At 39.8% G+C, this 16175-nt stretch overlaps 2 protein-coding genes across 2 annotated transcripts; both read left to right on the top strand.

The window, feature by feature from the left end:
- Window positions 1-7694: 7694 nt before the first annotated feature.
- cldn3d (claudin 3d) lies at window positions 7695-8727 on the top strand. The gene has a single exon (XM_068330477.1). The coding sequence runs from the start codon at window positions 8020-8022 to the stop codon at window positions 8689-8691; it is 672 nt and encodes a 223-aa protein (XP_068186578.1). The 5' UTR covers window positions 7695-8019; the 3' UTR covers window positions 8692-8727.
- Window positions 8728-12184: 3457 nt separating this feature from the next.
- LOC137605766 (claudin-3-like) lies at window positions 12185-14229 on the top strand. The gene has a single exon (XM_068330478.1). It carries the CDS (start codon window positions 12323-12325, stop codon window positions 12971-12973), a length of 651 nt encoding a protein of 216 aa, XP_068186579.1. The 5' UTR covers window positions 12185-12322; the 3' UTR covers window positions 12974-14229.
- Window positions 14230-16175: the final 1946 nt, after the last annotated feature.

The raw sequence follows: 16175 nt of genomic DNA on the forward strand, positions 1-16175 counted from the left end.
TCAGCATCCTTCTACCAATATATTCACTATCTCTCCTCTGGACATGTCCGAACCATCTCAGTCTGGCCTCTCTGACTTTATCTCCAAAACCCCTAACATATGCTGTCCCTCTGATGTACTTATTCCTGATCCTATCTATCCTGGTCACTCCCAGAGAGTGAACTCTGAAGTTTGGCTTGATGAGGGCTACAGTAGCTCAGTCCACGGGGTCTTGGGTTGAGAGCCAGAGGGTGGCTCTCCTGCGTGTGGAAATTTACTGTTCTGCTTATAAATGTGTTGATCAATGCACTTATACAGATACTTGTGGACATGGCCGGATTCAGGTTGTGGTTTGGTTTGTGCCTCGATATTTGTCAGCGATATAAGGCGGGTGTTTTCTAAAGCAGGGGTAAAAAAAAACACATAAGACCTGCCACAGTGGACAAAAATGTTGTTTTTAAATAAAAACCAATGATATAACCCAAGAATGATCACTGGCTATACCTCAACGTTACAAAAGCACAATCATTGCTCATACCCGAACCATCCTCCCCTCACTGTACATGTTTACTGTATTTTCATTTTCATCATGTCTAAATGATCATTTTTCATACAGCCAGTGTGTGTGTGAATGTGTGTGTGTGTGTAGAGTGTATATATAATATACACTCTACACACACACACACACACACACACACACACACACACACACACACACACACACACACACACACACACACACACACACACACACACACACACACACACAACTTTGCTACCTTTCAGTTTTCAGATACAAAACTGAAAATATTTTTCAAGAATCAACAACATGTGAGACACAATCGTGAAGTGGAACCAAATTTATTCATCATTTTATATTTTATATTTTATATTATATTATTACGTTTTTATAAATAGTTGCAAATATATATATATATATATACTGTGTATACACACACACACACACACACACACACACACACACACACACACACACACACACACACATACACACACACACAAACAGTGCGCCCTCGGTCAACGCGTTCCAGGAACCACACGCAATCGAACTCACAATCTATTTATGTTATTATTTACAGTAATTCAAATGGTTATAAACCCTCCCCATTCTGATATTAAAGCACCTTCTGTCTGCATTACCTTTTCCCTCACTCTTATCAAATGTTTAAAATACTTTTGTGTCTCCGGAAGTCCGAGACTGACGGAAAGTTCGCACTTCTGGATGCCGTCAGCCAGTAGAATGCGCGTACTGTATCATTTGACTGCCGACCAAATATATATATTATATATGGATGGATGGATGGATGGATGGATGGATGGATGGATGGATGGATGGATGGATGATGGATAGATAGATAGACAGACGGACGGACGGACGGACGGACGGACAGACGGACAGACGGACGGACAGACAGACAGACAGACGGACAGACAGACAGACAGACAGACAGACAGACAGACAGACAGACAGACAGACAGACAGACAGACAGACAGACAGACAGACAGACAGACAGACAGATAGATAGATAGATAGATAGATAGATAGATAGATAGATAGATAGATAGATAGATAGATAGATAGATAGATATACATGTGTGCATGTGATTATTTGCAGCTACAGTGGAAGAAATAATTTTGCCCACAGGGGACTAATAAAGGTTGATTCTTCTTTTCTTTTTTGCTGTTGTCTGTGTTGGCCAAAGGGAGGCAGTAGCCTCTACCATCTGTCACACTATCTGTGTGTGTGTGTGTGTGTGTGTGTGTGTGTGTGTGTGTGTGTGTGTGTGTGTGTGTGTGTGTGTGTGTGTGTGTGTGTGTGTGTGTGTGTGTGTGTGTGTGTGTGCGTGGATGTGTGTGTAGCAAAAAACAACTTGTCAAACACCAGTCATGTTTTAGATAGATAGATAGATAGATAGATAGATAGATAGATAGATAGATAGATAGATAGATAGATAGATAGATAGATAGATAGATAGATAGATAGATAGATAGATAGATAGATAGATAGATAGATACTTTATTAATCCCAGAGGAAATTGTATATATCCACTGCTCATGCATTACATAACGAATGAATAATTAAATAAACAAATAAATAAATAAATAGATTTTATACAGTGAATACAGTCTACTGCCCTCAGGAAGAAGGTTAGACTTTCAAGAAGGTTAGACTAAAAAAGTGCTCTGTCCATTATTTGACTTTAATGCTCAACCAGGAGCAAAACCGGAGATAGGCTGAGTGGGGGACAAGTGCTCTCGACTATTATGTTTCCATGTTGTCAATAGGTGTCATGTCAATGTGTGTGATATATGTTCTTTTTTGTTGCATAAAATGGCTGCTGTGTCGCAAGACAAATTTCAGCACTGCTGAAAAATAAAATTCATGTTCCTGTTCATGTCTCAGATAGTAGCTTGCCCTGAATTTCCTGGAAGAAACACTCTCTGATTCAGAGGAAGTAGAGTTGAATTCCCACTGAATTTTTATCTTCTGTAAAAAAAATGTAATGCAATGTATTTAGTGTCACAGCATCTGTTTTGACAGTGTACATTTCACTCCCAGGCTCATACTGCCGGAGAAAAGGGCACAATATGGGTTTTGTTAATGTGTATGCACAGAGAGGAAGAAAGGAGTCTGGGAGGTTGTGAATGTGTGGCACCACCCAGTGTTCAGAGATTTTTAACTAAGCTGATTGTGTCCAGGAGTCTCCCAGCAGCCATTAAGTCCAAGGCTTTCTTCATCTGTCAGGATTTATTACTTAGTAACTGAGACTCACGGAACAGATATGCCATTGGCGATCCAATAAATGCTCCCAGTTGAAACCCTTATCTTTATTTGATGTGGCAGTTTGAATTGAAGAATGTTGATTGGTTGGAGATGTTTAAAAAAAAGAGGATTAAAAATATGGTACTGTGGTATCAACCAGTGTAAAACCTGTTATTGTTTGGATTATTTAAGCATAGGGTGTAACATCCGGTCAAGTCACCACTGTCTGCAATGTTATACTACCACTAACTCATCTTTATAGTCACACTGCTTCAGAGCTGCTATAAAATATGACTGAAGAGGTGTTTCAGTTTCTGCACAGTTAAACTATGCCTTTTTTTTTTCAATCTCTGGTCAGAGTAAACATTCAAAACATAGAAAACAAATTGATAAACTACTCAGATTCATCCAACAGATTGGTGAAAGTATTTCAGAAAAAAAATTGGTTTGAATATTTTGTATTAATATTTTTTTAAATTTCATCAGAATAGTTTTTCTTGATAAAATATTAGTACATATGTGTAGCTAACTACCTAACTAGGACAATTAAGTCAGTCTCGGACTTCCATGAGACACAAAAGTATTTTAAACAGTCACTAAGAGTGTGGGAAAAGTAGAAATACGTCAAGCTGTAACACACTCATCCCAGAATGTGACTTTTTCTGATCAGATCAGTATTTGCAGTCTTTCCATGCCTTGGATGAGAAAGAGGTGCAAAGATTTTTAATTTTTGCTGATCAAATAATGATCAGTTGACCTATGTGATCCAAATCACACTTCACTTACTTGCTTTTATATTGCTTATACCCCTTAGAAACTTCATATGAATACATTTTGAGAAAGCATATATCTTTACAGATAGACACATTTTGATGTAGCCTACATTCACCTAAGATTTTTACAACTCTTCCAGCAAGACAGTTCCAGTATCAGCACTGTCATTATGAAAGCATGTTTTATAACTTTATTCCCTCCTGCATTTAGTCTTTGCAGTAGTTGTGAACCCATGCATGTATGCTATCTTAGCTTCCCTTGGCTGTTAACCAAAGAGATAAACTTGTCATAAATACAGTATGCTGAAATATCATCTCCACACACCCAGTTGGATTTCATGATGGATGATTTGTGTGTTTTCCTCTGCAGCTGGAAAGGTTCAAGCTCCCACAAATATGTCAGTGTACACAATTACAATCAGAAATGGGTAATCCCTGTGCTAACTGAAACTCACTTATCAACCCTAATGAGAGATGGAGAAATCCAGTGCAACTCCCCTAATGTCACCAATCTACTTGCATGGAAAATATCTACAGAGTAATTACAATACTGAGGAGAAATGGTCTTTTTACATGACCATGGTAATATTTCATGGTCAGCCATTCACTCAGGCTTGCAGGCATATGTGTGTTATTAGCACTTTGTTGGTCTGTATGACTGTTCTAAAAAATGGGGTTTGAATCGATAAGTTTCGAGGGCTGGTCACACAGTCAGCATAATTGAACTCATGATTAATGCATCACATGTCAGACTACTTAAATTGCATTTTTATCATTACACTCCGCTTCAAAGCGGTGATGTATTGTAATCATCAGTGTTCATGTGTTCATTTGTTCATTTGTTCGATTGTTCGTTTGTTCGTTTGTTCGTATGTAAAATATAGATAGAAAGATGAAACAGAAAGCACAATACTAAGGCGGCAAAGGGGATGAAAATGAGATGATAACCCTGACTTTGAGAAAACTAAGTCAAGGTCAAATTTCACCTTTTGTAAGCTCAGGAACCGGATAAGAAAGAAAGACGAGTGAGAAGGCCAGTGTGAGCAAGACACCAGATCAAAGCTAGTGCTTTTGATCTATCTTGACTTACCCGAAAAGGACAAAGCTATGCACTTGTCAGGTACTACTTTCAGGGTAACCTGACCTCTCCTGGACGCAGGTCAGGGTAATCGCGGGATGTTGCAGTCTCTGACTGTCTTGGTTCTTGTTATTATTGTTTTAGCAGCAGTAGCAGTAGCAGCAGTAGTGTAATAGTAGTAGTGGTGGTAGTAGTAGTAATAGTAGTGGTAATAATAGCAGTATTGATAGTAGTAGTAATAGTAGTAGTGGTAGTAGTAGTAAAAGGAGTAGTAGTAGTATTAGTAGTGGTGGTAGTAGTAGTAAAAGTAGTAGTAGTAATAGTAGTAGTGGCAATAGTAGTAGTAGTGGTAATAGCAGTAATAGTAGTAGTTGTAGAAGCAGTAGCAATAGTAGTAGTGGTAGTAGTACTGGTGGTAACAGTCAGTCAGTCATCTTCAGATTACCACTGCTATATCCGCCGCGGCGGGTCACAGGGAGCCGGAGCCTATCTCGGCGGAATAGGGCGTGAGGCGGGGGACACTCCGGGCACGACGCCAGTGCACCGTGGAGCCACACACAAAGACACACAGCCATGCACGCACACACTCCTATGTTCTACGGGCAATCTGGAAGGCCAATAAACCTGAAGCGCATGCTTTTGGAGGTGTGAGGAAGCCGGAGAACCCGGAGAGAACCCACGCAGACACGGGGAGATCATGCGAACTCCTCACAGAGTGGGACTCTAACCCGGGTCCGCCGTGTTGTGAGGCGGCAGCGCTAACCACTGCGCCACCGTGCCGCCTGGTAGTAATAGTAATAGTAGTAATAGTAGTAGTAGTAAAAGTAGTGGTAGTAGTAGCAGTAATAGTAGTAATAGTAGTAGTAAAAGTAGTAGTAGTAGTAAAATGAGATGATGACCTTGACCTTGAGAAAACTAGGTCAAGGTCAAACTTTCAACTTTTGTAAAGACGAGGTAGAAGGCCAGTAGTAGTAGTAATAGTAGTAGTAGTAGTGGTATTAATAGTACGAGTAATAATAGTGGTGGTAGTAGTAGTAATAGTAGTAGTAGTAGCAGCATTAATAGTAGTTGTAGTAATAGTAGTAGTGGTAGTAGTAGTCTAAGTAGCAGTGGTGTTACAGTAGTATTTTTAATACTCACTTCTTGTTGATATTGTGACTTTGCTCTCACTGTTGTCCTCCTGTTGAGGAAGTTAGGAATGAGTGTGAATGGATTGAATATTGAACAGCTCAGGAGTCAAATATCACCAGGATTTGACTAAACCCCCCCCCCCCAAAAGTTCTTCTAAAAAGTTGCTTCTAAACAATTTATCATACAATAATATAAATAATATTGCTGGAGACCATGCTCCAGCAGTAATCAACCAGCATCACAGATCTAACATATCTCAGGCAAATAAAGAATTTGATAGCACTAGCTATCAAATATGATAAGCAATGTTGGTATACTGTTTATTTCCCTCCTTAATACAAAAATAATCTCATTTCTCTCAATGCTTTTATCTTATCGCGGTCACTGGGTCAACAATTATTTGGCAAAGCTGTTTGGCTAATTCTGCAGCGTCATAGTGTATAAATCTGTCAAAGTGTGAGGATGGTGTTGTGCTATCAGTGCAGAAATATATCTCATGAACCCACACCTTATCCTGTCTTAGAGGGTCTCCTACCCAGGAAGAGCCACCCTGGCCCCAACCCAGGACTGAATGTCATCTATATCTGCAGCTACTGGCTGATCGGCTGATCACTGTTTTTGTTTCTTACAATGTGCCACACATTTTCATTGTGGACAGGTCTGGACTGCAGAGAGTCCAGTCTAAGACAGCAACCCCTTTGCTCTGGAGCCATGCTGCTGTTATCTCTTATAGAATGTGCTTTGGCATTGTCTGCTGGAATAAGCAGGAACTTCCCTGGAAATTATTATTTGGGTGCATGCAGCATATTGTTCTAAAACCAATAAGTGCCTTGAAGCGTTAATGTGCGGATTGTGCACCATGTGGAGTCTTAACTTGAATTTGTAGATGCTATGATAAGCTGTGTTGACCGACTATGTGTTTGTGAGGCCCTTTTTCAGGAAAAGGCTTTGTGGAGTTATTTAATGTATTGCCGGAATTGAAAGTCGCAGATATTCAGTATTTATGTCCTTATATGCACATATTTTTCCAAATTGTTGTAGTCTTTCCATGATATTGTTCAATATTAATTAATGATATCCAATTTCCATCCATTTGCATTTAGAAGCGTTGTTCTTGAACTGTTGGACAATTAGCCCACTCAGATGTTGATAAATTGGTCATGTCCTAATCTGTTTTTGTAAGTGACTGAGCCTTCCAAGCAAGGAAATTTGTTCACAACAATTCTATCACCTGTTACCAGGGACCTCTTTCCCTGTGGAAGATTTACAGGCTTGGATTTGTGGATGTTGGTTTTGGTCCTTATATCGGACTCATATTTCAGAGCGGCCATTCAAGAACTGTTTACATAATTTTTCAAAGCTGAAAAGAGTGAGGTTTGTTCATGGAGTCTACACATCTATGAAATAATATATAACATCTAGTTTGTCAGTAACTCAAGCTTTATTTTATGACTTGACACAGTAAACATTGTACAATTTTTAGCTTTAAAGACATGTAGACATTCTCATTGAGGCTGTAAAAACGCATCGTAATAGCAAAAAAATGACAACAGAGAGTCTGTAGTAAGAACTAAACATTATAAAAAACTATTAAGCTTTCTGTTTATCATTAAAGTTTCTACCAAGCACAAAAAGCAACTATCAGAATATACGCTCATATAGCTGTTACAGTCTCGTGTTGTCACCCATGAACCATGGAACAACTTCAGCCTTGGCCACTCATTACCTCCTGACAGCAATAAAGCAAACACACCCACAGCTACCATGGGCAAAAGGTTAAACCATAAAAATACTCTTCATCTGACAGAGCACACAAATGATCACAAAAACACTCCCAGATGGTAAATGAGGCCAGTGCCCAGAACTCATCTGATTGGCTCAGTTCAGTGAATGATATCATCGCTTGAGAGGACCTGACCATTTTGTAATAAAGCAATACATACATATGTATATATATATGAGCACAGCCCAGGATTGCAACATCTGACAGGACACAGAGACGAGCGGAATTTGAGGAGGAAACACATTGCTGGAAATTGACACGTCTGGATTAAGCAGCAGGTGCTGGGGCGGCAGTAAGAAATACACCAAAGGGAAAGGAGGGCCAACAAAGGTGCAAATATAGAGAGGTCCTTCAGACATCTTTTGGAAATTGAAAGGTGGAAAAAGAAGCAAGAAAAGAGAAGGAAGAAAAGAAAATTCACTAAAGAGTAACCGAAAGGACAAATAAAGGAACTTGATCTGAAGCGGGGACTCCTTTCTCAGTGCGTCATGGCGTCTTTTGGACTTGAGTTAGCTGGTGTCACTCTGTCAGTACTCGGCTGGGTACTGAGTGTGGTCAGTTGTGCGTTGCCAATGTGGAGAGTTTCTGCCTTCATTGGCGCAAACATTGTCACAGCTCAGGTGTACTGGGAGGGCCTATGGATGAATTGTGTGTTCCAGAGCACAGGCCAGATGCAGTGTAAGGTCTATGACTCCATGCTGGCTTTACCTCAGGATCTGCAGGCAGCCAGAGCACTCACCGTGGTCGCCATCATCCTGGGACTAATAGCGCTCCTTATAGCTGTGGTGGGAGCAAAGTGCACCAACTGCATTGACGATGATGGGGTTAAAGCCAGGGTGATGGCTGCTTCAGGTGGGTCATTCATCGCAGCAGCTCTGGCCCAGCTGGTGCCAGTTTCCTGGTCAGCAAACACCATCGTGGTTGAGTTCTACAGTCCCATCGTCCTCTCTGGTCAGAAGATGGAGATTGGGGCAGCGCTGTATATTGGCTGGGCCGCATCCGCCCTGCTCTTGATTGGGGGTTCCATCCTCTGCTGCAGTTGCCCTCCACGAAACGACAAACCAGCAAGGTACACTGTACCAGCGCAGAGTCGCATGGCATACTCTGCTGAACCGAGGTCAGCCGCCCAAAGCTCCTACAACAGGAGGGACTATGTGTGAAGGAAGACCAGAGGGACCAGGAAGACTCATAAGAAGGCTATATATATACACATACATATAAATACACACACATATGTGTGTGTGTGTGTGTGTGTGTGTGTGTGTGTGTGTGTGTGTATAGATTATGTTTTTCACAGTTAGCCTTATATTCATGTATTTTAATGAGTTATGTACATACATGTAGCAAGAATAATCACAATGGTTTTTCACTGAAAAATAAAAACAATACTTTAAAAACAAACAATATTCAAGACAAAGTTTGTAAATGTATGGCATTTGATAATAAGTTTACAATCTGTATTGGTGTAAGTCCAGTTAGGGATAAGATCTATTTCATGGTCAAGGCAGTTATTTCAGTTTAGCCAATTTATATTTATTAGTGGTAAATAATATGTAGATTGTGGGAATTACTTTTTTCTGATGATAATGTACATATTTGGTATTTACTGACCACTGTTCCAAAAGCCAAGGTTTTTTCATTACAAAATGCAAACAGTGAAAAACTTGAAAAACGAGATGATCGTAATCGTATCGTCTTCAGCCGCTTTTACACCTTGCGTGTCACGGGTGTTACTGAAACCAAACCCAGCAGGCTACGGGTGAGGGGTGGGGTACACCCCAGACACATCCCCAGCCTGACTGAATCTGTGTGTAAAATATTCTACAATTGAATAAAATGGGGCTCATTTTGGGTTTCGAAGCAAGGTCAACATGGCAGATTTTTAGGAGAAAAAGGGATGATAAAGAGTGATAAAATTAGTTGTTTCATCTGTGAATTGTGTGGCCGTGTTGAGACAAGATTTTATAGAGAATGTCTGTTGTTATTCTTGAACTCTGAATGTTTTTCCAAAATTTATGATTGAATAAAATTACATGTCTGGCATTAAAAAACATGATAAATTAATATTTTCATTGTGGAACAACATGTGGGCCTGATCTAAGTAAAGATTTTCACCACCATTTTCAATATATATGAGAAAACAGCTGATAAGACAGACATTATGATTTTGAATGTACATTAAATGTGATTATTGATGAATGAAAGATGACTTATGAAATTTTCAAAAACATAAATAACATATAACATTACCTCTGTATGTGTAAACAAAAAAAAAGTCCCGTCTGTTTATTGTCACACTTCTGAGTCACACACAGGCCTTCTAACCTTTTACTCTTTTGAATAGCCAAATGAATGCAGCAGGTGTCCGCAGGCTCTGTGCAGCAGCCGTCTATTTCTACACCAGGAGAATTAGAATATCTGACATGGCAGCAGTGAGGAGAATATTATGTGCAACTACGAGAAAGCCTTTTACACTCCTCTATGACAAGCATTAACATCCAGTTTTACTTAATAAGTGTGTTATTGGATCTGAAAAATGTATGCAAAAGTTATTTCTTTGCCTGATGATGAAAAGTGAAAATAATATTATTGTTTTTTCTACTGATAAGGTGCAGGGTAGCTTGTGGATCTAGCCCTGAGGGACATTTGAAACTTCATCATGTTTTATCCTCACACACTGTAGTTTATTAATTGTTTATAGCAACTTCAATAATAAAATAAAAAGAGGCGTACAATTATTATTAATGTGTCATAATATTAATATAAAGCAGCATATTAAAATACACATAAACTATCTGGACAAGTACAGAACTTAATTGTGGCTAGTTATTTCCACTAGGTTTAAACACATAACATCAGAACAGGCCCATTCTTCTCTGCTTGTTTTGATAACACAGCAGCTGGTCAAGTCAGGTGTACTGATAACAGGTGGTCACGGTGGTGATCTCACTTGTGCTGGATCAACTGATGTTGTTTCATAAACATCAGCAACTGAATGATGTGGATAATGGTGGGATGACAAAGCTTCCTTTTGTTCAGGCCGAAGCATCTATTTCTGTTTCTGTTTCTGTTTTGGGGGAACTTTTAGGGTCCTGAAATCATTGTCAAGACATTCAGGAGGATATCATCTCGTTTGTGATGTGAAGATTGGATGTGATGAGCAGTTGTTGCCCCTTGAAATATCAGCATTTGAATGATTTGAGAGATTGAATTTGGAGATGAGTCTCTAAAAACGAAAGGGTTACTTTATATCAACATTAATGTTTCCTGAAAGTTATATTTTAAAAAAATTTTATTTGTATGCAGGACATAAAATACATGTAGAATGAAGTCGATAACTATGAATTAACAATGGATAAATATTTATTTCCAATATGATTAAGGATATTATTAAATCTATTGGTTTTCAGTTAACACAGAATCAAAACTATTTATTCCAGAGATTCTATTTCAATAATCAAAAGATTTTGTTTTGTTCATATTTAAATACATTTGTAAAATGGTTCAAATCTGATAAAATGTCATTATGTCTTGTTCTTGATTAAAGTACTACTGTGACATTCAAACCTTTCTCATTTCATTTGTGTTTAAAACTAATTGTAATGGTGTTATTTTAGCTTTCAAAACAAACAGGCAAATCTTCCAAATATCCTAATTTAAAACAATCGGTTCCTGAATTTTTTGACCAACCCTCAAAAGACATTCAATAACAATGAGTGTAACAGTGAAATTTTTACTTGTTTCATGTCAGCTAACCTTCTCTTTTACAGTATACTGAACCATGATGTCTCTGTTTACTGTTTGGTCAGAGTAAAGTGTTTAACCGATACTGAGAAGACGGTGCTGTCTGTGTGCTAAAGGTGCTCCAGAACCAGCCTATTATGTTTTCCGTCTGCTCATATTTACCCTGGGTGCAGTTATTCCGGTTTTAATCTTAGCTCTGGGATTGTTTTCCTAACACTGAATCCTGACTGTTAAAGAAACTCACACTACTGGATCCAGGAAGTAACAAAAGAACAATATCAGAGGGACAGTCTCCTTATCACCTGACAGTGTGTGTGTGTGTGTGTGTGTGTGTGTGTGTGTGTGTGTGTGTGTGTGTGTGTGTGTGTGTGTGTGTGTGTGTGTGTGTGTGTGTGTGTGTGTGTGTGTGTGTGTGTGTGTGTGTGTGTGTGTGTGTGTGTGTGTGTGTGTGTTGAAGCTTCCTCTCTGATCTCCAATCGTTAAAGTATTCAAATCAAGACTGAGCTGAAAGACCTAAAACTTCACACAAGTTATGTTTTCTTAACACAATACACCTTCCTTCTCCATCACCCACATCAGGTAAAACACAGGTTAATAGCTTTTTTGTTGAATTTCTGTTGCTGTTTTTTTATTGGTAGTCGTAAGAGGCTGCCATCTTACCAGTGACCAACCCCCATCAACTACACACAAACACACACACACAAACAAACACAGACAGACACACCCTTCCTCCATCACATCCCTCTGCTCTGGCTCTGGCTCCCCTCCTCCACTCAATAAGCACAGGTGGTGAGGTTTTTTTTAATTGTGAAGACAACCTCTTGCTGACATCATCACCAGGGGACTCCTCCTCGCTCCCCTGAGCTATAAAGGATCTCTGGTTTCCGTGACAGCACCTCAAAGGTACATCACACCCTCTTCCAGAAGCTCACACCTGTCAAAGGACACCTGTGAAGAGGACACACCTTGTTATTATCTGAGAGGGTTTTTGGTATTTCCAACGTCTGTGGACTATTTTAAGTCTTGCGCTATCATCAAGCAGCCAAAATGTCGATGGGAATGGAGATTGTGGGCATCGCTCTAGGAGTGCTTGGATTCATCATTGCAATAGTGACGTGTGCCCTGCCAATGTGGAGGGTGTCAGCCTTCGTAGGAGCCAACATCATCACGGCTCAAACCATATGGGAAGGTCTGTGGATGAACTGTGTCACTCAGAGTACGGGTCAGATGCAGTGCAAAGTTTACGACTCCCTGCTGGCTCTACCGCAGGAGCTGCAGGCCTCCAGAGCCATGACAATAATCTCCATCATACTTGGGGTGCTGGGGGTCATGATCTCCATTGTCGGAGCCAAGTGCACCAACTGTATCGAAGACGAGGTATCCAAGGCTAAAGTGATGATCATTGCAGGAATCTTCTTCATCCTGGGAGGCCTTCTAGTTCTCATCCCTGTTTCCTGGACCGCCAGTGTCATCGTACGGGATTTCTATAACCCGGTACTTACGAGTGCGCAGCGGAGGGAGATCGGCGCGTCGCTCTACATCGGATGGGCAGCAGCTGCGCTGCTACTAATTGGTGGGGCCATGTTGTGCAGCAGCTGCCCCCCAAAGGAGAAAAAGTACAAGCCACCTCGGATGGCCTACTCTACCCCCCGCAGCGTCAGTGGAGGTGGAGGATACGATAAGAGAGACTATGTTTGATGGGATACAGGTTTGACTGGATAAAATGAAAATGTTTAATGTGTTTTTGTGCATCTGTGTTCATTTTTGTTACATGAAACCAAAGGGTGAAACTTTTGAAAAGACTCCGAAATGAAGACGCCTGTACAAATACTTATCTTTCTACTTCATGTTAATCGTTTTAACTCTTAAACCAGTGTGATTAGTTTGAGAGGCGCTCATGTTCAGTAGGCTACCACATTGTAGTGTGTTTTCCTGTAAAACACAACTTTAACATTAGAAATGTGTGAGTACATGTTGTATTTCTGTTCAACCCTCTTTTGTAAAACACCTGCTTCTTCTTTGTGTTGTACTCTGTCATTAACTATTGGCCAGCTGGTGTTGAGTTTCACTGGGACTTTCAGTTAAAACACTGTGTGTCACTGCAAGGACAATGACAAGGAACAGCCAGCTCTCGTTTAATGGGGATTTAGTTGTGGCATTGTGTGTGTGTGTGCGTGTGTGTGTGTGTGTGTGTGTGTGTGTGTGTGTGTGTGTGTGTGTGTGTGTGTGTGTGTGTGTGTTAGTGGGTGTTTGCATGAGTGTGTTTTGCATGTAATATTTGCTTAGGAGAGTTTCTGCTGAGACTGAAACTGAAGATGGTTCCATGACATGGCCCCAGGTCTTATCTTTGTCTTCTGCCTCGCAGTTTCCCTGTTTCCCTCTGACGGGACCATTTCACTCACTACACCAACTTCTTTATGGGACCTTATGTGACTTCCTTTAATATTTATGAATTAAACATTATTTGTTGTGTATTGTAATGTATGTGTCTAAATATTCCACTGTGTATCTGTGTTGCATTGTGAATTTGTTCAACATGGTTTTATATTTTTTATAGCAAATGAAAGTGACTATATGCCCCTATTTATGTAAGTGTGTGTGTGTGTGTGTGTGTGTGTGTGTGTGTGTGTGTGTGTGTGTGTGTGTGTGTGTGTGTGTGTGTGTGTGTGTGTGTGTGTGTGTGTGTGTGAGAGAGAGAGAGAGAGAGAGAGAGAGAGAGAGAGAGAGAGAACCGAGGGGTGACTTCAGCTGTTGTAAGATGTTTGTTTCCAGGTCAACAGAATCAGTTTTGTACATTTTCCTAATTCATCTCATTCATCTCTTTAAAATAAAATTTTGTGGTCCAATTTCAACTCTTTTTACATTAAGATGTTGTCCTAAATAATTGTGCTTGTGTTGCAAAGGTGTCGAGGTGGAACATTTAATAAAAGTTATGTCCAAACTAATGTGGGTGTTTTTTTCCTCCTTAACTGCGTTTCAAAGCATTAGAAGTACAAGTGGGGACTGCAGTCATGTGTTACCTGAGAACACACGGATCAGTCTAAATCAAATAAAGAGCTGTAGGATGGGTTTGATGAGTCGAGTTTATTTGTTTAGATGATATTGAGGTTGTTTCATCTCATCGCCATAAAGTAAAAAATAGCTTGTAGTGTAATGTAGTGTAACATACATGCCAAAAACAAATAAAAGACTTCCTTACTTACTACGGGAATGAAAGAGGGAACGTCAATCTTTCGAACCGCCTGAGAACTGTCTGTAATATTGATGAAATTGTGACACTAACTTGAACCTTTGGTGTGAATGTGAGTGTGACTGGTTATTGTGATGAACCAGTGATGAAGAAATCCATCCATCCATCTATTTTCTTTCAGATGAGATGACCCTAATCATCTCGTCTTCAGCTGCTTGACCTGCTTTTTGCAGGTCACAGGTCTGCTGGAGCCTATCCCAGCTGACTATGAGCGAGAGGTGGGGTGCACTCCAGATGCATCACAGGTACACCACAGAGCCACATGAAAGACAAACAACCACCGAAACACATACACTCAAATCTATGGACGATTTAGAACAAATCAATGCAGTAAATTGCATGTTTTTTGGAGATGGGGGGAAGCCAGAGAAACCAAAAAAAATCCCTAGCTGACACGGGGGAACAAACAAGCTAACATTCTAGCCGCTATGTTGTCAACAGTATTTCACTGTGTTGTGCTGGTATTTGACCTCTTAACAGTGGTTTGCCTGTTTCAATTTTTATCTATAATATATTCATTTCCATTCCTTTTTGTTTATTGGACAATGACGGCAGACAACAGTTTACTGGCTTTAAACTGCATTTAAATGACTTGGCATTCTTTGCAGAATATACACTCCATGCAGAATATCAGAGGAAATGAATACAGTAATTAGTATTTGTTTAATGGGATGTGTGTTAGCACACTGTGTAATGGATGATCAGAGAGATCAGGAAGTAACGGTGATACTGTATATATATATATATATATATATATTCTTTTTTTATAATATAATTTTTTTTTTTTTTTAGAAACTTGAATGATCCCCAAGGGGAAATTAGTGGCACACTCTGGTGTTAGTGATTTACATGCATATATATATTGTTTGAACAAGCAAGCACACACAAGGAGCCTGTATACATGCAGGGGGAGGTGGAGTGGCAGGCAGCTCCTGCCTGGTGCGCCCAAATGAGCAACTGTAAATCATTATTTGGTTGTGTCTTCATCAGAGAAGATACAACATATGCTCGGAAAACAGATAAGAGTGATAAATATCAATGTGAATGCTGAGTCAAGAAATGTTGAGGTCTCACATGACGGTCTGGAGTCACTAAGTCACAATATTTTACAGCTTTATCTGTGGTTTTAGAAGCAAAGGTTCTTTATCAGCCTTGAAGCGCACCTTCTTCACCCCTGATGCTCACTGAACAATAGTCTCCCTCTAGATTTCACCAGTTAGACACACACACACACACACACACACACACACACACACACACACACACAGACACACACACACACACGCGCGCGCACACTCCTATACCTCAATGAATCCCCGTAATCTAAAAGGACTGTGATCAATGTGGGTCAGCGAGTGGAATTTGACCGATTCATCTATGCAAAAGTGTGCAATTTTTTTTATATGACATTTATTTGACTATGTATGAATTCACTGTGAAACTACTTTGAATGGTGTGATTTGTGATGTCTAAGAATAGCAAAATAGAAAAACTACTAATCTTTCTTTTTCTAAATGTAATATTCTTTTACTACTTGAAATACTTTAGTGAATCCCGGTTGATATAACTGAATTCTTTGCTGCTTTTCTTTGTTTTGATCAAACATCTGATCCTATTGGGTCATGGCTTATCATCCAAAAAATTAGCTGT

Source organism: Antennarius striatus, chromosome 13 (genome assembly GCF_040054535.1).
Source record: "Antennarius striatus isolate MH-2024 chromosome 13, ASM4005453v1, whole genome shotgun sequence".
Taxonomy (NCBI): Eukaryota; Metazoa; Chordata; class Actinopteri; order Lophiiformes; family Antennariidae; genus Antennarius; species Antennarius striatus.